We start from the raw sequence: 20960 nt of genomic DNA, 5'->3' as shown, positions 1-20960 counted from the left end.
GGAATTGTAGCCTAACAGAAATAACGGTGTGATAAAGCTTGGGGGCAGTTTGGGGGGCGGGGGGAAGTCACAGTTTTACTGGGATATAATTGGTGTATGATAAACGCACATACAATAAATTGACAGGCAATAAATTGCACTTTGATCAAGGTTTTTACATATATACACCCATTAAACTGCCACCACAATCAAGATTTGAGTTCTCTTAACCCTACCACTTAATAGGTGTGGGAGCAAGACGCTCCCATAGCTCTTTCAGCTCTCCTTAACCCATTATAATCATGCTCTTGTCCCTCCCATTGCTTGAGTCCACTCTTCCCAAGGTCAACTGATAGGGGACCAATTCTCTGTCTTTATCATACTATGCTAGCAGCATTTGACACAGATGATCATTCCCACCTTCCTTTTTTTTCAGGGACACTGCTTTCTGCAGGTTTCCCTTCCATTTCAGAGGCTGCTCCCCTTCTCTCCTTTCCTGGCTTTTTTTCTTTTTTCTTTTTTTAAATGTTTATTTATTTTCAGAGAGACCGTGCATGAGAGCGTGCTCCAGAGGAGCAGAGAGAATCTCAAGCAGGCTCTGCGCTGTCAACGCAGAGCCTGACTCAGGCTCAATCTTGTGAATCGTGAGACCATGACCTGAGCCGAAATCAAAAGTTGGACACCTAACCAACTGGCTGAGCCACCCAGGTGCCCCTCTCATGGTTTCCCTTGAAGTCTAAATGTTTTGGGGCACATTCTTTGACATTTTTCTCTATCTAGACTTATCACCTATGTCTCATGACTTTACTATCCATAACTGATGAATATCCCTAAATGTCTCTTATTTTGACCCCAACTTCTGCTCTAAGCTCCAGGCTCACAAATCTAACTGCTTATTGGATATCCTCTCTGAGATCCCTAATAAATATCTCAAATTAGTATATACTAAACTGAGCTCTTGTTTTTACTCGTCAACTCTGTTTCTCTTCCAGGTTTTCCATCAAGAAATCGCACCACCTTTCATTTGGTTACTTGGGCCCAAACTTGAAAAGTCATTCTCTTTCTCAATTCCCCCTCATCATACTTCATTTCTTTAAAAAATATATTTATTGGGGTGCCGGGTGGCTCAGTTGATTAAGCCTCTGACTTCGGCTCAGGTCATTATCTCACTGTTCGTGAGTTCAAGCCCTACATCAGGCTCTGTGCTGACAGCTCAGAGCCTGGAGCCTGCCTCAGATTCTGTGTCTCCTGCTCTCTGCCCCTCCCCCACCCACACTCTATCTTTCAGAAATAAACATTAAAAAATTTTAAATATATATTTGTATTTATATATATATATATATAGAGAGAGAGAGAGAGAGAGAGAGAGAGAGAGAGAGAGAGAGAGCGCACACACATGGTATATGCCAGGCTCTCTTTTAGGCTCCTGGGATCAGTGAATGAAATAAAGATCTCTGCTTACATTTCTAGCAGGGGAGATAATGCTAAGGAAAAAAGAAAATACAGGTCAAGGTAAAAAGTATCAGGAGGGCAGGGGTTATAGTACTAGAATGTTCATGAAGGCTCAGTGAGGTGAAATTCAAGCAAATTCTTGAAGAAGGTGAGATTTTTGGCTGTATGGATTTCCAGGAAAGGAGGCTTGCTGGGAGAAGGTATAGCTAGAGCAATGTTCTATAGCAGAAGTGTACTTGGCATATATGAGGAGCAAACAGCAAGGAGGCCAGAGTGGCTGGAGCAATGTGAATAAGAAGTTGTTGGAGAGGCAAACAGAGAAGTAAAGCAGTGTCTGGATTGGGAAGGGTCTTGCAGGTCAAGAATTTGGCTTCTTGGAGTGCCTGGGTGGCTCAGTTGGTTAAGTGGCGGACTTCTGCTCGGGTCATGATCTCATGGTCCGTGAATTCGAGCCTCACCCTCACGTTGGGCTCTGTGCTGACAGCTCAGAGCCTGGAGCCTGCTTTGGGTTCTGTGTCTCTGTCTCTCTGCCTCTCCCCTGCTTGCACTTTGTCTCTCTCTCTCTCTCAAAAATAAATACACTTAAAAAAATTAAAAATTTTTTTTTGCTTTTATTCTTGACTAAAATAGAAAGTCATTACAAGGTTTTGAGCAGAGCAGTGACATGACCTGGCCTACATATTAAAAGGATGACTTTGAAGGTCGAGCTGAGAATAAATTGTTCAACAGTTTATTCTCATAAACTGAGGGTCACAGGGTGGGGAGGAATGGCAGAAGCAGGGTGACATGTTAGGGGGTGTTGGTGACTCAGAGCAGGGCAATGGTATTGGAGGTGGAAAAAAGGACTGATTTCTGGATATGTTTGAAAAAGTGCCAGCAGGTTTTGTAATGCGTTGGATTTTGGATGTCAGGTGTGACAATAAATAAATAAATAAATAAATAAATAAATAAATAAATAAGAAAGACTCTAAGGTTTCTGGACTGAGTAAGTAGGAAGGTGGAGTTGCCATCAACTGAGACTTTAAGACATATCCCAAATCTGCCCACCTCTCTCCACCTTTACCCCAGACCAAGCCACCATCTCTTTTCCCTGGACCACCAATGTGGTCCCTAACTGGTGGCCCTGCTGTCATTCTCATTCTCTAGTCTATCTTCACACCTACATTAGTAGTAGTTTTAAAATGTAAATCAGTTGGGGCACCTGCGTGGCTGCAGCTCAGGTCATAATCTCATGGTTCATGAGTTTGAGCCCCATTTTCGGGCTCTGTGCTGACAGCTCAGAGCCTGGAGACTGCTTTGGATTCTGTGTCTCCCTGTCTCTCTGCCCCTCCCCTAGTCTCTCTCCTCTCTCTCTCTCAAAAATAAAACGTTAAAAAAAAATTAAATGTAAATCAGTTGTGGGGCACCTAGGTGGCTGTTGAGTCAGTTGAGCATCTGACTCTTTAAAAAAAAAAATTTTTTTTATTATGTTTCTTTATTTTTGAGTCAGAGAAGGACAGAGTGCGAGTGGGGGAGGGGCAGAAAGCGAGGAAAACACAGAATCCGAAGTAAGCTCTAGGCTATGAGCTGTCAGCACAGAACCAGATGTGGGGCTCAAAGTCTCAAACCGTGAGATCATGACCTGAGCTGAAGCCAGACTCAACCGACTAAGCCACCCAGATGCCCCAAGCATCTGACTCTTGATTTCACCTCAGATCACGATCTCTGGTTCAAGCCTGGAGCTGCTTGGGATTCTCTCTGCCCCTTCCCTGCTCTCGCGGGACTGACTTGCGCGTGCACGTGCACGCGCTCTCTCTCTCTCTCTCTCTCTCTCAAAAATAAACTTAAATGTAAATCAGCTGTTCAAACCCTCAGAATAAAATTCAAGTGCTTTGCCAAAGCCTACCAGGTTCTGTATGACTTGGCCCCTGTTGAACTTCCTGATCTCATCTCCCATAGTCTAGCCGTACTGGCCTTCTGTTTTACTTCAAACTCATTCCTGCCTCAGGGCTTTTGTGATGTTCCCAATGCTTGGAATGCACTTCCCTCAAATATTCATATGGTTGCTTTTTTATTCAATTTCAGCCTCTATTCACATCTTATCTCCTCTAAGAGGCCCTATTGTAGTATTGATTTATTCTCTTCCACCTGTCACTCTCTAGCCTCTTCCTTCACTTTTTCTTTAGAGCACTTATTACTTAAGATTATATTACACATGTACTTCTTGTCTATCATCCTCAATAGGTTGTAAGCACCATATAGGTAGGAATTTTGTCTTTCTCATTTTTATATCCCCAGCCCCTAAACAATGCCTAGCCCAGAGTAGGCATTAAAGTATTTATTGAATGAATGTGAAACTTACATAAGACAGTAAGTATAAAAACTTGACATGGTACCTTGCACAGAGGAAGCAAAGAGAAGACGCTACACTCTGAGATCTCTCCTCAAACCTCTCTGGCCATCTCTCCTCAATCCCCTTGTCAGGTTCATCCTTGTCCTTATTTGGCCATCAAATGTCAGCCCTCCTCAAGGCTGTCAGGTTATCCTGAGCCCTCACTTCTTCCCATTTGACATTCTCCTCAGGTGATTTCAGCAACAGATTCTTCAGAGTTCTATCCCAACCACCATGTCTTGAGTAGCCCCCAACCATTATTCTCTATATAGTACCCCCAATCACAACCTGTAATTATTCATCTGTTCACTTTTGAGAAAAACAGCCCGACGATGGGATCCTAACAGCTAGGCCATGGAGCTCAGGTTGAACATAACCTCATAGAACACCAATGTCAGACAAGGTTACTGTGACTGTCATAAAGTAAGACAAAGTTTAGAATCTTTCTAAACACAAAGATAAGATCATTGTGCAAACCATAAATATTAAACAGCCCCCTCTCAGCTAAAATGAATGTTTTTTTTGACCAGCCACAGCTTTAGCCATGTTTCATTCCTCCCTCCTTTTAGGTAAGATTAAGAAGTGCAATCATAGAATTGCCCTCACTTCCTGACAGCACCCAATCCACAACAATTTCATTTCCTTGAACCCTCCCTCCAAATCACCTAACACAAACCTTTAATTCTGTCATTCTTAACCCTCTTAGGGAGATGGTTTCTGCAGACGAAATAAATCCAACTGTTTAACCACAGGTGTGTTATGTTCCTCATGGTCTTTGGCTAGAGGGTATTGACACTTTGTCTTATTCTCTGTTGCATCCACAAATTTTAGCAGAGTGGCTGAGGACATTCATCCTGAAAGTCCAATTATTTTGCGTAATATGTAGCTGCCTGAATAAAGAGTACTTTTCCAAGCCTCAGTGGCAGCTAGGTATTGGCCACAAGACTGTTACGGCCAGTGGCACAAAGTTGAAGTTGTGTTAGCTTTAAGGAAATTTCCTCCAACACAGGTGGTATCCTCTGCCCTTCCTGGTCCATACTGAGTCTTGGAGCATGGATAAGCAAGCTAAAGCTTCACTTCCCAAACCATGAATAAAAGAATCTTGACTCAAGGAATTATGGAGCTGAAACCTGGAGGGATGGGTTCTGAATACCTGAGGACCTTGTGGTGGCATGATGCCTTGGACTACCTCTGAAGCTGTGAAACATAAACTTCTAAGACTAATTTTGTTCTGTTACAACTGAACTGAAAAGCTGATAAACTGGGCCATAGCAGGCACTTAATATTTAGGGAATAAATGTTTCTATGCGTATGGTTTAACTGCCACCTATATGCAAAAAACTCAGATATGCAGCATTTATGTCACTAGTTTTAATCTAAATACCAAACCTATATGTGCAAATACCTTTTTTATCTCTCTTCTTGGAAGTCTTAAAAGGAAGCTCACTAACTTCAAAAACAAATTAGCAGCATTATGCCTGTTTTCTTACTTTTTAAAATGGTAGTTATGCAAACCAGAAAAACCTAACATACTAAAAACTAAAACCTAAAATACTTTCATTTTGACCTATTTTCAAATTACTTTTCTTCCATTCCAGTCCCCAAGTCTATACCATCATCACAACTCACCTGGACTACTGAAGTTCCCTTCGAAGGCATTTCCAAGCCTGGCCAGCTGTATATATTGAGTGGATCTTCTTGAAAAACTAATCTAATCCATTATACTCACCTGCCTAAAACTCTTCAAAGGCTTCGGTCTTAAGACCCAAATTTGTGTTCTGCAAGGTTCTGAGTGGTCTAGTTCCTCTTTCTTCTGCCTCATCTCCTACTCTTCCCAACTCTAAGCAAACACCTTTGCTTAGACTTCACTCTCCCACCTCACTTCCTTCAGGGCTTGTGTAAAGGTCACCTTCCCAGTCTCCCTTTATTACATACTCCCTTTTCATCATGTCTTGCTTTTGACAAATGCAACCTTACACATGTTCATGATTTTATGACTAACGGTGTCCCCTATAAATTCATTGGTTTTGTCTCTGTTATTTCTAGTGCTTAGTGTATTGTCAGGCCCACAGTCACTCCACATATATTTGCTGAAAGACTGTTTTGTCATTACCACTCCCATAAACATCAAATCTACAAACATGGGTAAAATCTTTAAAAATTACTCCACGGATACTTGGCCTTTCTTTTTTCCTATAAAATTTTACCCTTGAACGTAATACAGCCTGGTGTGTACTTGATGCTTATAGGTTAATGGGACCTCACTGGTTCCTTCAGATTGAAAGAAACTCAAGCATTGTCTTCTCTATTACCACTGTATATGAACAAATGAAAGAATAAAGTTGACTCCAACAAGAACAGCCTCATCTGTACCTCCAGAGATGACTGGAACACAGGGATTGAAGAAAATGCTTGTTTCCACTGCATTTATTACTAATATAAAAAAATGTTAAAAAGAAAAAAAATTCATTCTTTCTCCAACGGCTCTCATCCTTCCCTCTTGCCCACACAACTCCTGACCCATTTCCTCAGGGCCAGTTCAAAACTGAGCCTGTTCACTGCCGTTTTCACAGAAAACAACCAGTGCCAGGGATGCAGGGAAGAAGGTTAGACGAGGGCGACAGTACTGTCCAGGTTCCACCCAAAGGTAGGCCGGGTGGAGATTCACAGAATTCAGACGAAAGGGCTGGTGGCCTCACAATGACATAGTCTAACTAAAGTGGGCTGGAGAGGAGACAGGGTTGCCCATCAGAAGCTTTAGAGGACATCTCATGGGCTTGTGTCAAACCCAGAAAACCCGACACCAGGATGGGGAGACCAGGGAGGCAGTCTTGCAGAAAGGTTCACAATTCTCCCACGTTGGGAGGTGTGGAAAGTCTAGAGGGCACCGAGTCTCACTTGTTTTGGCAGAAAAACTTACTCTAGTGTTGGGAAGTCACAAAGATGCCACGGACACTGAGAGAGGCTACGTACGAGGGGATGCACAGTTTCACAAAGCACAGTGATCACAGACCAGAGCGGTGGGGATCATGCTACTGACGCAGAAACTACAAAATCCAAAAGCAGGGAGAGTGGCCTTTCAGGAAGTATCTCTGCACCAGTCATCCATACTCAACCCCAGGTCAACCTGGTGAGTTTCACAGAGCAACTGGCAACTTTTGGGGTAAGGGTTGTCACATAAAAAGGATTTAAGCAGCTAGATGGGAATGGTAGGAAATTGCTCCAGAGCTCTCAGGAATCGAGGGCAGTACTGGGGGCTGGGTGGGCAGATGCACAAGAAACAGCACCAAAGAGGTTTCCTGTTCAGCAGTCAGTTGGTGAGGGGGAAGAGGATCCAGGAGGCAGTTGAAGGGAGCAAAGATGGGGTCCCGAAGGCGAGTCTCTGGAGGCTGGATCACACACTGGGCACCAGTGATGAAACACAACTCTGAACCCCAAACAGGAAAGTGACAGATGGGGGTGGGTGTCACTGACTGAGGGTGGTGGGTGGAACAGCCTCACAGTAGCCATCACAGGGCCACAGGGAAATATATGGCCGCTAGGTCACAGAGGGCTCCTTCCAGCCTGGATGGGAAGGCACAGTCTCACAGAGGCGGTCCATTGACGCCTGGGTGGTAGAAGGCACAGAGGTCCTCATATCGACAGTGGCCCTTTTTGGCAAAGTGTCGGCAGACAGGGCGGTTGGATTTGTCTGTGAACAAGTAAAAATTGGGCAGTTTAAAATATAAGAAAGAAAATAAGATATAACAAAAACCAGAAATAGAGAGGGCAGTCAGATTTCCTACTCCCTACCATTTCCAGGTATTTATTTGGTAGTGGTAGTGATAACGATAGTCATTCTCTGGCAGAAAAACACATTCAGGGCTACTTCTACTTCAAAAGGACAAAGGATAGCCCAAAAGAGAAGAGTCACAGGCATTCTGGGAGTGATGAGTATTGAATGTGTATAGGCATTTAAAAAAAAAAAAAAAAAAAAAAAAAAGGACCTCACCTTCCATAACTTGGGGGCCATCCTTGGGTGGGCAGGCATTTTTGATAAGAGACCAACTTTTGAGCCTTCGAGGATTTCTCTGCTCTTTGTGAAAGCCTCCCCTGGAAGGACCCCCATGGCCTGGTCCAGGAAAAGGAGGTTCAGTATTGGCCCCCCACCAACCACGACCATATGGGCCACATCTGGGGCCTACGCCCCCCCGAATTGGGCCTCTGCCCCGGGGAGGAGGTGGGAGACTCAGCAGTGGTGGAATCATTGGTCCCCTTGAGCCTGGAGGACCTCTGTGAAGAGCTGGAGAGAAAGAGAAAGACAGACACGGAAAGGTGATCAGTGGCCACCTTAATCTTGAGAAAAAAGCCCTGTGTTTTTGTTCTTTTACTTTTTATTGAAGTACAATATACATAGAGAAAAATACGCCAATTTTAAAAGCACAACTCAATTACCATCAAAGTAAACACACCTGTGTTTTTACCACCCAGGTGAAGGGATAGAGCCTTCTTAGCACTCAGAAGTCCTCCCCCCATTTGTGCCCCTCCTCCCCCACTATTCCACCCTCCTCCCCAAAGGGAACCACTATCCTGACTTCTAGCACCATAGGTTAGTTTTTGCCTGTTTTTTGAACTTCGCATAAATGGAATCATACAGTCTGCATTCTTTTCTGTCTGGCTCCTTTCGCTCAACATCGTGTTTGTGAGATTCATCCAAGTTGCCTGTAGCAGGAGTTCGTTCATTTTCATTGCAGTGTAGTATCCCATTGCATGCACACACAACAACTTATTTATCCATTCTACTGATGGTGGACATGTGGGTGGATTCCAGTTTGGGGCTATAACGAAAAATGCTGCTATGAACATTTTTATACATGTCTTTGTTACACATATGTATGCATTTCTGTTGAGGATAAACGTAGTATAGGTATTGTTGGGTCCTAGGGTATATGTATGGTAAAATTTAATGAAGTCAAACTTTCTTTTTCAAAGTGGCTGTACCAATTTACACTCCCACTGGCCATTGTTCCATAGCCTTGACAACACTTAGTAATATAAATTTTTTTCATTTTTGCCATTCTGGGGAGTTTTTGTTTGTTTTTTGTTTTTAAATTGCGGTAGAACACGTAACATAAAATTTGCTTTTTTTTTTAAAAGCAAACTCCATGCCCAACATGGGGCTCGATCTCACAACTCTGAGATCAAGAGTCGCATGCTCTACTGAATGAGCCAGCCAGGCACGTAAAATTTGCCATCTAAATATTTTTAAGTGCATTTTTCAGTAGTGTTCAGTAAATCCTCATTGTTGTGAAACAGATCTTTAACAACTCTCCTTTCCTCCACTCAGCTCCTGGCAACCACCATTATACTTTGCTTCTATGAATCTGACTACTTCTGATACCTCAAATAAGTGGAATCATACAACATTTGTCTTTTTCTGACTGGCTTGTTTCATTTAGCAAGATGGCCTCAAGGTTCATCCATGCTATATAACACACAAGGATTCTCTTCCTTTTTGGGGATGAATAATATTCCATTGTATGAATATACCATATTTTGTATATCCATTTATCTCTCAATAGACACTTCGGTTGCTTCTGGCTCTTGGCTATTGTAAATAATGCTGCAAGAATAGGAGTGTGCAAATATTCCTTCAAGATCCTGCTTTCCACTCTTTTGGATATGTACCCAGAAGTGGGACTGTTGTATCACATGGTAGCTCTATTTCTAATTTTTTTGAGGAAACGCCATAGTGTTTTCTATAGAATTGCATCATTTTACTATCTCAGCAACAGTGCACAAGGGTCTCAACTTCAAAGTGGTGTGTTTTTATCTTGCAGTTATTTGACAACTAATGATACTGAGTTCTTGTTCACATGTTCTTGGTCACTTAGATCTCAGTTTTTGAGAAACAGCTGCTCTGGTCCTTTGCCCACTTTTCTAACAGGTTGTCTAGAAGAGTTCTGTATATATTCTAGATATGAGCTCTTTATTGGTTATACTTATTGCAAATATCTTCTACTCTCTAGCTTCCTATTAATTTCTTAATGGTGTTATTTGGTTGATAAAAGTTTAATGTAGTTCAGTTTATCAATCTTTCCTTTATGGTTAGTGTGTGTGTGCTTCTTGTCTGTTTAAGAACTCGTATCTCCTCTAAGACTATGAAATGTATTTATTTTCTTTACCTTTAACACTCAGATCTACAGTTCACGTGGAATTGATGTTTACACATGAATAGTTCAGATTTCATCCCCCCCACCCGTGAATATCCAATTGATCCAGCATGATCTACTGCAACATCCACTATTTCAGCTCCATCTTCATCACAAATGAAGTGTCTACATATGTGCAGGCCTGTTACTAGTCTCTTTGTACCGAGATACTGATTTATGACAATACCACATCATAGTAACCATAGTTTTACAGTAATAAGTCCTCCTATTTCAAGACTGTCTTTGCAATCTCTCAGCCTGATCCTTTGCATTTCCATGTAATAACACAGAAGGCTTATTTCCATTATAGGGATTGTAACTGGGAATGCATTGAATCTGTAGATCAATTTGGGAAGAAGTGACATTTTTACATCATTGAACTTTCCAATCTGTGAATATACAACATTTTTCCATTAATTTACGTAAAGAATCCCTGATGTTTTGGTTTTGAGTCCTTCCTGGGTTGTAGTCCCTCCCTTGCTCCCTTCTCCAGGATCTAATCAAAGGATCAGAGCCCCCTTGTCCTCACCTGACTTGGGGTCACCAGGCTTTCCATTGGCCATGGGGGGAGGGCCCAGAAGGCTGGGTGGTCCTAAGAGTAGACACGAAAATATAGTCACCAGAATGGACTAAAGTACTGATGATCCTGTTATGGTTTTCTGCTACTCATCTTTTAATCCAATCAGTACAGCCAGATATATTCTCAGCAGTGTTACAAGTTGTTAGCCCATCTATCTGCCCTTTCCTCTGCAAAGCGTTCTCAGAGTTTGCAAAAAAAAAAAAAAAAAAAGTAGAGACTCAGTCAAAATGAGCACACAATGCGGAAAGGATACTTACAGCTTTCTCTTTCCCTCACATAGTTGCTATCCAAAACATCCCAGGTGATTCGAGAGGTAATCCAATTCCTCTCCCTAACTATTGGCCAATCAGAGCGATCCCTTCACACCTCCCGCCCCAGAATAGTTTAGAGAAGGCAGCATTTCCACTTTCTCTGTGCAAGTCTGGTCACAAGTTGTTATTCTAGACATCGCAATCTGCAACCTCTCCAGGCCCCCCCCCCCCGCTTGCCTTCTGCGGCTGCGCACACGAGCTCTTTATCCTTTTCTCCCTTGTCTTCTTCAGAAAGGTTAGGGGCCGGATGGAAGTTGAGGAGTCAAGGAAGAGAACTCGCTCAGGACTCCACATCGGACAGCCTCCTATCCCCGCCCCAGCGCTTGCGCCCTTCCTCCTTCCGTTAGAGCCCCCTCCCCCGCGCCTTTTCAGACCCCATCCCCTTGCCTTGACCAGCTGACAGGCATGTGCACACCCCTCCCGGGCTCCTCACCTATGGGACTCCCATCCTCCTCGTCTCCAGTCTCTTCCCGCTCTGGCAGCGGGGGCTGCTGCAGTGGCGGCTGCTGCTGCTGACTCTGCTTCTTTCGTTTCGGCATCGTGGTTGCGGCAATGGCTGCAGCGGGATTTGGAGGGTAGTGAGGAAGGGGCACGCTGGGATTCTGTTTCCGCTTCCGTTGGGTGGACTGAGAAGCTGAGGCTCCTGCCCCTTCATTTCCGGAAGGCTCCGGGGAGCCTTTGTGGGGCTCGGTCTCTGCCAGACGATAATGGAGGCCCAAGCCTTCTTTTTGTTGCGTTCCTATAAATGCTTAAAAGAAAATTCCTCTCTTCTCTCCTCGCTGAAAAGACCCCACAACCGGCTCCTCACAATGTGCCATAGAGTCGATAGGCTGTCGGGCCAGAAGGCCTGAGACCGCTGTCGCACCTTTAAGTCGCCACATCCGGTCCCGGGTTACCATGGTAACAGCTGAAGGCACAACTTCGTGCCCTCTGACCTCTCTTCAAAAGTCCTTGTCCCGCCTGGGTTTCCCTCCTCGCCCGCGCTTGCCCGTATGATCTGTGCCCTTATCATCGTCCCACAAAGAATTTTGGTCCCACGAAGGTGGCGCGCCCAGGACTCTTTAGACTGCCACCCGTCCCTCAAGACGTCTGACCCTGTCCCCAGTGTAGCTCAGCAACTTGACTTCATTGCCAAGACACGCAGTCCGGTCTTTCCACAAAGGTCAAGCCCGGGGGTTGCTAAAATATCTTAAGCGCATCCACGCCTCTCTCTCCCCCAGGTGGTAGGACCCGCCCTCTGCTCCACCCACCCCTCCAGGTGAGTGGTAGCTTCCCCCAGCGCGCAAGGTAGTGATGACACGCGTCCCCCCTCTTCCGAACGCGAGTTGGTAGCGTCCGTGACGAAGTTAGCTTGATCCTCCCACGCACGCCTCCTTCCTCGCCGCAGCTGCGCCCTGTCCATGCCACCGAGTCTCACGTGCGGGTAGCCCACCCCGCATCTTCCTCTCGCCTCGCTGCCAGAGGAAAGTGGCTGTATTTCCCTTCGTCCGCCTTCCACCCAGGCCACTGGGGCGAATCGGCCAGGCCCGCTCGCTGACGTCACCTCATAGCCCCGCCCCCTCAAGGGTCCCAGGCCCGTGCGGCGGGGGTTGCCCGGGGGGAGTCCGTTGAGGCGGCCGGAGCTCGGCGGAGGTTGGGCCAGGTGACTGGTCCAGGCCATGCCGAGAAAGAAGCCCTTCAGCGTGAAGCAAAAGAAGAAGCAGTTGCAGGACAAGCGGGAGCGGAAGCGAGGTCAGTGCAGGAGCGAGGGGAGGGGGCGGGGCTCGGGCTCCCGCACCTCTGGAAGGAGGGGTGTGACGGCTGCACCTCTGCGGGGCGTGGGAGTGGGCGGTGGCCGCGCGCGGACGCTCGCGGGCCACCGCAGAGGGGATTCTCTTACCCCAGGCTCCTTGGAAGGGGTGGGAAAGGATGGATAGTTGGGGGAGGGGAACCCCTCCAGCTCTAACCGGGCGCCATCCCCGCAGGTCTCTGGTGGAGGAATGACTCCCCCCACGCACATCCGGTAGGGTGTTGAGCGGGATGGCTGGGAGCCCCCGGCCTCAAAAGAAGTGGGGTCTTGTGAGGAGAAGCCAGGCTGACCGAGGAGGGGGGTCTTACAGCCCCTTAGAACCCGCCAGCTCGGCGTCACCAACTCCTCCCCGCAGGGCTCCAAGATGGGCTGCGATCCAGTTCCAACAGCCGCAGCGGGAGCCGGGAGCGGCGGGAGGAGCAAACCGACACCTCAGACGGGGAGTCTGTGACCCATCATATCCGCAGGCTCAACCAGCAGCCTTCCCAGGGGCTGGGTCCTCGAGGCTATGACCCAAATCGGTGAGAGTAGGCGGGGGAGGGGGGTGTACTGGTCCGGGCTTCCCCGCCTACCCGGATGTGAGAGTATTGGGGGAAACTCGGCTATTGCTGGTGGAGGAGATGGGGCTGGGATGCCACCGTTCTCCGCAGGCAGCTGGGCTCACCGGAGCAGGCCACAGTTCTCTCTTCCGGAGGGGCTGGAGAGAGTTCTTGGTTTTTAGAAGGGCGAGGCTTAGGGGAAGGTCGAATACTGTGGGAAAGAGAGACTTGAGGGAGGGCTTACTGAAAGGAGACTTGAACAACTCTGAAGAGAAAGCTCTACGAAGTTGTCTGCCCAAGAGGGGAGTTTGTGGTCACAGGATTGCAAGAGATGGCGCGGTCCCTGTCCCATTAGATACCGGCTGCATTTTGAGCGAGACAGCCGGGAGGAGGTGGAAAGGAGAAAGAAAGCAGCCCGGGAGCAAGTGCTACAGCCGGTCAGTGCTGAGCTGCTGGAGCTGGACATCCGAGAGGTCTATCAGCCTGGCTCAGGTGAGAGCTCAACACACGGATGTTTGGGAGAGGCAGTGAGTGGGCTCGGGGAGGGAGCTTGGAAGAGGAAGACCTGACTGCCGGGAAGGAGAGGTCTGCGATGTACTCTTGAGCCCTGAAACTATTCTTAGACTTACTTGGACTTTTTCTTGATTTCCCAGTCCTGGACTTTCCCCGACGTCCTCCTTGGAGCTATGAGATGTCCAAGGAGCAGCTAATGAGCCAGGAGGAACGTAGCTTCCAGGAGTATCTTGCAAAGATTCATGGGGCTTACACCTCTGAGAAACTCAGCTACTTTGAGCATAATCTGGAGGTGAGAATGCAGTGGGGACAGGAGTGACCTTTCATCAAATTGGTCTGGGGTCAGGTAGGAGAGGGACTCCAGGCTTAGGTACTCTTCACTGATGTTGTCTTTTTAGACATGGAGGCAGCTGTGGCGCGTGTTGGAGATGTCTGACATTGTCCTGCTTATCACTGATATCCGACATCCAGTGAGTACTGGGAATGAGGGTGGCAAGGGGGAGGGGGAAGGAAGATTCTTGTAGGGTAAAGCACAGAGGCAGAAATTGGGAGCTGGAGAAGTATCTTTCATTTCTAGTCTTCTCTATCAGTATGACTGATGTCTGCAGTCAGGAACTCAGTCTTTTATTCATCAGTATCACAGCTTGCCACTTCTGCTCTGGTTAATTGATCCTTTTTTTTTACTTCCCTTTGATGAAAAACTACATAATTTGTTTCCCATCCCACCAGAGCTAGACCCATAGAAAGTTCTAGTGTGGAGCTCCAAGGGATTCTGTGAAGGCAGCTAGGGCTTCCCCTGCTCCATCATGTTAGTCACTACAGAATTCATCCTCACCTGGAATAGTGGTTAAGACAGTGGTTAAGGCTCTAGTCTCTGCTGCTAGATGACCCTTGTGTTAATCTGGCTTTACCACTTCACTGTTGTCCTCTAGTGAGAGAAAGGGAGGTCTGTGGGAACATTTAGGTTGGAAGTCCTTAACAACATATATACACGCATTGGTACACATATGTGTGCACTCACATGCACTCACACAGCCACACATGCTTGCCACAAACATGCACACGCGTATGTGTGTGCATACGCATGTGTATAAACATAAGTGCGTGCACATAAAAATAGGTGCGAAGTTTGATCCCAACCCCCACCCCTATTCCTGACCCCAGCCTTTATCCCAGTGTGCTAGGTATCACTATTTCCTTGTCTTGTGTTTGGCTCATTTCCATTCCTAATTAGGGCCTGTAAGAAGTTCCCCAGACACAAATGCACAGGTATTGCTTACCATTACTTTATTTTCCTAGTTTAGTTTGGCTGATTTACCCTTTTACCCCAGAATCTGCTACCACTAGAGTCTTGTCTCTGAGCTGTGCCTGGTGAGTGGGGAGCTAGAGGCAGAGAACTCTGGGTTGATCTCTCATTGCTCCCTCCTCTCACCAACCCTGTCCCAGGTTGTGAATTTCCCACCAGCACTTTACGAGTACGTGACTGGAGAACTTGGGTTGGCCTTGGTCTTGGTCCTGAACAAGGTGGATCTAGCCCCACCGGCTCTCGTCGTTGCCTGGAAGCATTATTTTCACCAGCACTATCCCCAGCTCCACATAGTCCTTTTTACCTCTTTCCCTCGGGACCCACGGACCCCACAGGACCCTAGTAGCGGTGAGTGGGCAATGAGGAAGGCAGTATGGGAGAGGTGGGTGGTAGGGGACAACAGGGAGAACAGAGAGGCTTGTTGACAAAGGAGTCCCTGATATTGGTCTTAAGGGTGGTGGGTGAGATGGGGTGCATAAGCCCATGTGCTAACACTTTTGTGCCCTCTGATCTCAGTTTTGAAGAAGAGTCGGAGACGGGGGAGAGGATGGACTCGGGCACTGGGGCCGGAGCAGTTACTGAGAGCCTGTGAAGCCATCACTGCGGGGAAAGGTATATACTTCTTAAGAGGGGAGCTGTGGGACGATATGTGGAAAGCCCAAGGCTTGAAGTCATTTTGCTTACCTTCCTTAAAGTCAACCCCTTCTTTATGGATGTAGGCAAGAAGCCAGAGGGAGGGGTAGAAGAGGGAGCAGACTGACTTGGTGGCAACAGAGGCAGCAGGTAGACAGGAGCCCCAGTGGTCTGTTGCTTTCAGTCTTCCCAGTATTTTTCTGAAACAAAAACATTCATATGATTTCTGTGTGGGGTCAAGTGAAGGCTGGGGAGAATGTATTGTGCAGGTTGGCACTCTCGGGGCGCCAGTTACATCAGCTGTGCAGTGTATAGTCTGTGCAGTCATTTATGGTGGCCCTAGGGAGAACCTTCATCATATTCTGCTTCTTGGAACAGTGGACTTAAACAGCTGGCGGGAGAAGATTGCCCGAGATGTGGCTGGGGCCACCTGGGGAAATGGCTCTGGGGAGGAGGAGGAAGAAGAGGATGGACCTGCAGTCCTTGTGGAGCAGCAGACTGACTCAGCAATGGAGCCAACCAGCCCAACCCGGGAGCGCTACAAAGACGGAGTGGTGACCATTGGCTGTGTGGGTAAGGAAGCAATGGCCCATGCATGGCAGCCTCCTATGAGGTACAGAGTTTCACTCTTTGGAAAAGGAGGGTGTCGGCAATAGTGGAAGTATCCTGGCACCCCTGAGTTAAATTCCCCCTTTCCTTAGCTCTTATTAATTTTGAGGAAGTTATTTACCCATTCTGAGTCTTAGTTACTTTGATTTTTAGAATGGGGATGCTGATACCCAATTAGAATGGATGTCAGGAATGAAGGGAATGGCATACAGAGAGCCTAATGATGCCTGACAGATAGTGATAATGGTAATAATCACGATTGTTGAAATTTAATATTTATGTGGTACTTACTATGTACCAGGCGTTATTCTGAAAGACATAGATTTTAACTGTTTACATGGTAGTAATCAATAGTAGAGCAATCATTAAATCAGAGCAGGAGCTTTGTTAGCATTAGTATCTTTCTGAGCCTTATCCCATTAAGTTTGTTGTCAAGGAGCATCTTCCCTGAATTAATAGCCTTGTCTCTGCTCTTTTTGGGGAGGAAAGGAATGTATGATTAAGGCCCAGAGACCCTTTCCTTTGCTGTGGGACAGGCAGTCCTGAGGTTTCATTTACCTCTAGTTCTTAGCAAATATTTACTGAGTGCCGGGTGCTGTTCCAGGGACGGGTTATGCTGTTGTGAAAATGGCAGAGAAGTCCTTACCCTCACAGAGCTTATTTCCTTGAAAGTAAATTGATTCATGATTTGAAATCATATTATTTAGGGGCATTGAAAGGTAGAGAGTGATCCAGTGAGGAGGGTTCTCATGCAAAACTCCCTCTGAGAAGAGCCCAGGATGTTCAGAGGAAGTAGCTATTTGGAGATAATGGGAAAAGGGCCTTCCTGACCAAGGGGTCAGTAAATGAGAGGGTCTTCATGTGGGAATGAGCTTGGTGATTTTTGGATAAGCCTGAGTGTCAGGGCATTGGGGGATGGGAGCCATGGGGTTGAGTAAGATGGAGGAGAGGGGCAGGACCGGGGAGTTCAAGGTGAACTCAAGTGTGAAAGCTACTGGCTATAGAGCTGGGGCCTGGGATCTCAGTTGGGTAAGAAGAGAAGTAAGGACATGAGTTCAGTATTGAATAGTGGTTCTGTACTAGGGTCAGAGTTAAAGATGTGTTGGAACTGAGGAAACAGAGTAAGTGAGCTGAATTGATAGGATGTCAGGGCAGAGAGAGTGGTGCCTGTGGTTGAGATTTTGAAGGTGTGAAGTGACAAGGTCCAGAGTACAACCTTGACAGTGGGTAGTTGAGGAAATGATCTTTGGAAAATAGATGCAGGCACTGAGAGGTCAGAGTGCTAAACAGAACACCTGTGCAAATACCAAAGTCACCCAGAATGATGGAGGTGGTCCTGAAGAGAGCAGCAGTGAGCCCCCAAGGATTTATAGTCTTCTTCTTGGACAAGTTGTAATGATTATGAGATACATGTTTCACTTGTGTTGGGCATTTGGTCTGCTGCAGGCACTGAACCACACAGTTCTATTTGTTTCTGTTTTATTTAATCCTGACTACTCACTTGTAAAATGAGGAAAGAGGCTCAGAAAGTGAAGCAAATTGCCTTGAGGTTACAAAGCTGATAAGTGGAGAGGCCAGGATTCAACCCTGCCAGCCCAGAGCCTGATTTGTTTGAAACTTTTAAGGTTATACTGCTTCCTTGATTTCTGAGCTTTACTTCCCTTTTTCTCTATAGCTGTTGTCTTACCTGTCACAGAGTAGGGATCTGTCCAGTGTTAATTTTCCTTGCCTTCTTTAGGTTTCCCAAATGTGGGAAAGTCCTCGCTGATCAACGGGCTGGTGGGGCGGAAGGTCGTGAGTGTCTCCAGAACCCCCGGCCATACCCGATACTTTCAGACCTACTTTCTCACCCCTTCTGTGAAGCTCTGTGACTGCCCTGGCCTCATATTCCCCTCCCTTCTGCCCAGGCAATTGCAGGTATGAGGTATGATGGGGCAGGGAGGGAGAGAAAGCAGAAGGCCAGGAACGGGCTGAGCATTCTTGTTTCCCCTCAGGTTTTGGCGGGGATCTACCCCATTGCCCAAATTCAGGAGCCATACACCGCAGTGGGCTATCTGGCCTCTCGAATCCCTGTGCAGGTCCTGCTTCACTTGCGCCACCCAGAGGCCAAGGATCCCTCAGCAGAACATCCCTGGTGTGCCTGGGACATCTGTGAAGGTGGGCTCCATGTTCCTGGCTTCTCCCCTTGCCCTTTACCCTGCTCTATCTCCTCTCCTCTTCTCAGAGGTTCTGCTCTTGGTAAAATATCTGGCTACTCATGCTTGGATTTCTGTCGTGGAGCCAGCAAGATCTGTGGCCTGGGATGTTCCAGAGAAAAGTGGAAGGACTACGTTATGGGAATAGGGTGATGGTGACTGGGTCCGGTTAACGGCTTCCCTCCCCATTATTCTTTTCTCTCTTCAGCCTGGGCAGAGAAACGTGGTTATAAGACAGCCAAGGCAGCCCGGAATGATGTGTACAGAGCAGCCAATAGCCTCCTGCGGCTGGCACTGGATGGCCGCCTCAGCCTGTGTTTTCATCCGCCAGGCTACAGTGAACAGAAAGGTCAGACAGCCAGTGTTCCTGTGCTATGATGTAGGCAAAAGGCTTTGTGGCCCAGGGTCAGATCTGGATTCTACACCTGTCAGCCAGCTCTGTGTTACTAAACATCTTTGAGACAGTTTCCTGGTCTGCAAAACCAGGGTGATAGTTGCCTCCTGGTAAGGTGGTGGTAGAAAGTAGAGTTAATGTATGCAGAGCTATTGTTCGGTGCCCAGCCCATGGGAGTTTGAATGAATGAATGAATTAATTAATGAATGAATGCCAGCAGCTACAGAACTGATTGTTACTCTTAGTTTTTGCTTCTTCCCCATCTTTCTCTGGCTTTAGTTCCTTGCTTAAAACTCTCCTCCATTCTTTTCTTGTTTTGGTTCCCCAGGCACCTGGGAGTCCCATCCGGAGACCACAGAGCTGGTGGTTTTGCAGGGCAGGGTGGGGCCAGCAGGTGACGAGGAGGAGGAGGAAGAAGAAGAGCTGAGCAGCTCCTGTGAGGAGGAGGGAGAGGAGGACCGGGATGCGGATGAGGAGGGGGAAGGGGATGAGGACACCCCGACTTCAGCTCCAGGGTCCAGCTTGGCTGCCCGAAACCCTTATGCCCTTCTGGGCGAGGACGAGTGCTGAGTCCTTGCCCTGTGCCATCTGCTCCACCCAGTATCTCTGCTTTTGGACTGACCTGAGGGTACCTCCCCTCTGCCATCCCAATTGTGAATAAAGATTGTCTGCTTTGTAGCCCCTTCCCCAGATGGGCTGAGGTGAGAGCGGCTGTTTTAGGCCGACAGTTGTGGGAGACTTCTCTCTTCTCCCTTCTTTTCTCATGCATTCTTTTTGGGAAGGAAGAGCTCTCTTAAGGGTTACTTCACTGGGTTCTAAGGCTCTGAAATCCACTGTCTCTGCTCACTTTCCCATTCTGCACTTTATGGATCCTGTTATCAACATGGGGCGGGGAAGTCACTTCAGGCTTTGAGGCCTGGTCTAAATCCAACCCTCTTTTTGAGTTCATGCCATTCCTTCCTTCTCAGATTTGAGCAGCAGCCTTGTGTGTTCCTTGCTGCTAGACCTGGGTTATACTAGGATCTTTTTGGAGAAGAAGTGGTAAGAGGTGTGACAAGCTGATGTCTCCATGTGAGATTTTTACAGGATTTATTGAAGTTCAACAATTACTTTTTGAGGGTCAACTGTTTGTCTGGATCTGTGCTAAGTACTGAGCATATAAAGATGCACGAACAGGACCTGACCTAAATGTGCAGCTTTGCCGTGATTAAGATCCCATTTTCAGATACCCAAGTTTTTGGATTAAGAAGGGTATGTGATGTTCTCCAAATCTTTGGGGCTCATACACTATAATTCTAGGACTTCCTGTTGATAGAATTTTTAGTTAAGACAATGTTTGTGAAAATGGTGATTAAATGTGTAGAAGTAGCATCTTAATTACTGGCAAACAACTAGTGTGCACACTTACGATTTGAGCAGACCAGCCTCTTAAGTACAGTGTTAAGCTTTATTATTTAAAGGTCTACATGCATGGAAGGTCTGTGAGATTCATAAGGGAGGGCACAGAATCAGCCTTCTGAATCCCATTTGCCCTGGTTTTGGAATGGAGCTAAAATGAGCAGTGCAGGGTCTGAGCTAGAAGTCAGCAGGTAGACAGCTGTCTTATGGAGTCATGTGCATTTCAGCAGCAGTTAGTTCTCTTGTGAGTCAGGGTATTTTAACATTTCCTGTACTTTGTTAAGCAAGCAACTGGACTCCTAGACTTAATTCTTGGAGGAAAAGGAGAATGAGATTTGTTTTGTTGGCTACCACAATGTTGTCTGAGTTGAGTGGTAGCAAAAAGTATTGTTTAACAGATTGACAAACCATTAGGTGTAGGGGAAGGAGAAAATGCGAGTACCAGATTTTTCCCCTTCACTCTAAAGCATCCCATGCAGGATCTGGGTCATGGGGCAGTTTTCCGTAATGCCAATAGAAACCCTGCAATCCAGGAGTGAAGGAAACTAAGTATATTTAGGAGAAGCTGATATGTTTGGCTTTTGAGGCCTAGTCACATACTCCCAAGCTCATCCTCTGTTGGTCCAGTGCAGACATAAGTCCTGGAGTTTGCATTCCAGAACAAAGATTAAATACTGTGAGCATGTGAATGTGCTTAAAG

General features: G+C 46.7%; 2 protein-coding genes across 4 annotated transcripts; one reads left to right on the top strand and one right to left on the bottom strand.

The window, feature by feature from the left end:
* Positions 1 to 6201: 6201 nt before the first annotated feature.
* On the bottom strand, positions 6202 to 11749 carry PRR3 (proline rich 3). 3 transcript variants are annotated; one of them, XM_042938122.1, is made up of 5 exons: positions 11318 to 11749; positions 10523 to 10585; positions 8437 to 8619; positions 7794 to 8084; positions 6202 to 7493 (listed from the first exon to the last, which is right to left on the bottom strand). In XM_042938122.1, the coding sequence occupies exons 1-5, from the start codon at positions 11421 to 11423 to the stop codon at positions 7387 to 7389; spliced, it is 750 nt and encodes a 249-aa protein (XP_042794056.1). In that variant the 5' UTR covers positions 11424 to 11749; the 3' UTR covers positions 6202 to 7386. The 3 variants fall into 3 exon arrangements, with proteins under 3 accessions (XP_042794056.1, XP_042794057.1, XP_042794059.1); XM_042938123.1 differs by lacking the exon at positions 11318 to 11749 and adding an exon at positions 11062 to 11205; XM_042938125.1 differs by lacking the exon at positions 8437 to 8619.
* A 120-nt stretch (positions 11750 to 11869) lies between these two features.
* On the top strand, positions 11870 to 19567 carry GNL1 (G protein nucleolar 1 (putative)). The gene is made up of 12 exons (XM_042938121.1): positions 11870 to 12615; positions 13029 to 13194; positions 13568 to 13704; positions 13866 to 14017; positions 14124 to 14195; positions 15172 to 15379; positions 15548 to 15643; positions 16043 to 16237; positions 18012 to 18190; positions 18268 to 18430; positions 18677 to 18817; positions 19191 to 19567. The coding sequence occupies exons 1-12, from the start codon at positions 12543 to 12545 to the stop codon at positions 19430 to 19432; spliced, it is 1824 nt and encodes a 607-aa protein (XP_042794055.1). The 5' UTR covers positions 11870 to 12542; the 3' UTR covers positions 19433 to 19567.
* The last annotated feature ends 1393 nt before the right edge of the window (positions 19568 to 20960 follow it).

Source organism: Panthera leo, chromosome B2 (assembly GCF_018350215.1).
Source record: "Panthera leo isolate Ple1 chromosome B2, P.leo_Ple1_pat1.1, whole genome shotgun sequence".
Taxonomy (NCBI): Eukaryota; Metazoa; Chordata; class Mammalia; order Carnivora; family Felidae; genus Panthera; species Panthera leo.
Note: the sequence above shows the minus strand (reverse complement) of the source record. Positions and strands in the feature narration are given on the sequence as shown.

What these genes read in the sequence shown, in the direction of transcription:
- PRR3 (XM_042938122.1), bottom strand. Translation starts at nt 11,423, where the DNA reads ATGCCGAAACGAAAGAAGCAGAGTCAGCAGCAGCAGCCGCCACTGCAG. An exon ending in GCCTGGTGACCCCAAGTCAG is followed by an intron (nt 8,620 to 10,522) that starts GTGAGGACAAGG and finishes TTTTCGTTATAG; the next exon opens with CCCCAAACTGGAATCCACCC. An exon ending in TGGCCCCCAAGTTATGGAAG is followed by an intron (nt 7,494 to 7,793) that starts GTGAGGTCCTTT and finishes ACTTGTTCACAG; the next exon opens with ACAAATCCAACCGCCCTGTC.
- GNL1 (XM_042938121.1), top strand. Translation starts at nt 12,543, where the DNA reads ATGCCGAGAAAGAAGCCCTTCAGCGTGAAGCAAAAGAAGAAGCAGTTG. An exon ending in TCACTGATATCCGACATCCA is followed by an intron (nt 14,196 to 15,171) that starts GTGAGTACTGGG and finishes ACCCTGTCCCAG; the next exon opens with GTTGTGAATTTCCCACCAGC. An exon ending in TTCTGCCCAGGCAATTGCAG is followed by an intron (nt 18,191 to 18,267) that starts GTATGAGGTATG and finishes GTTTCCCCTCAG; the next exon opens with GTTTTGGCGGGGATCTACCC.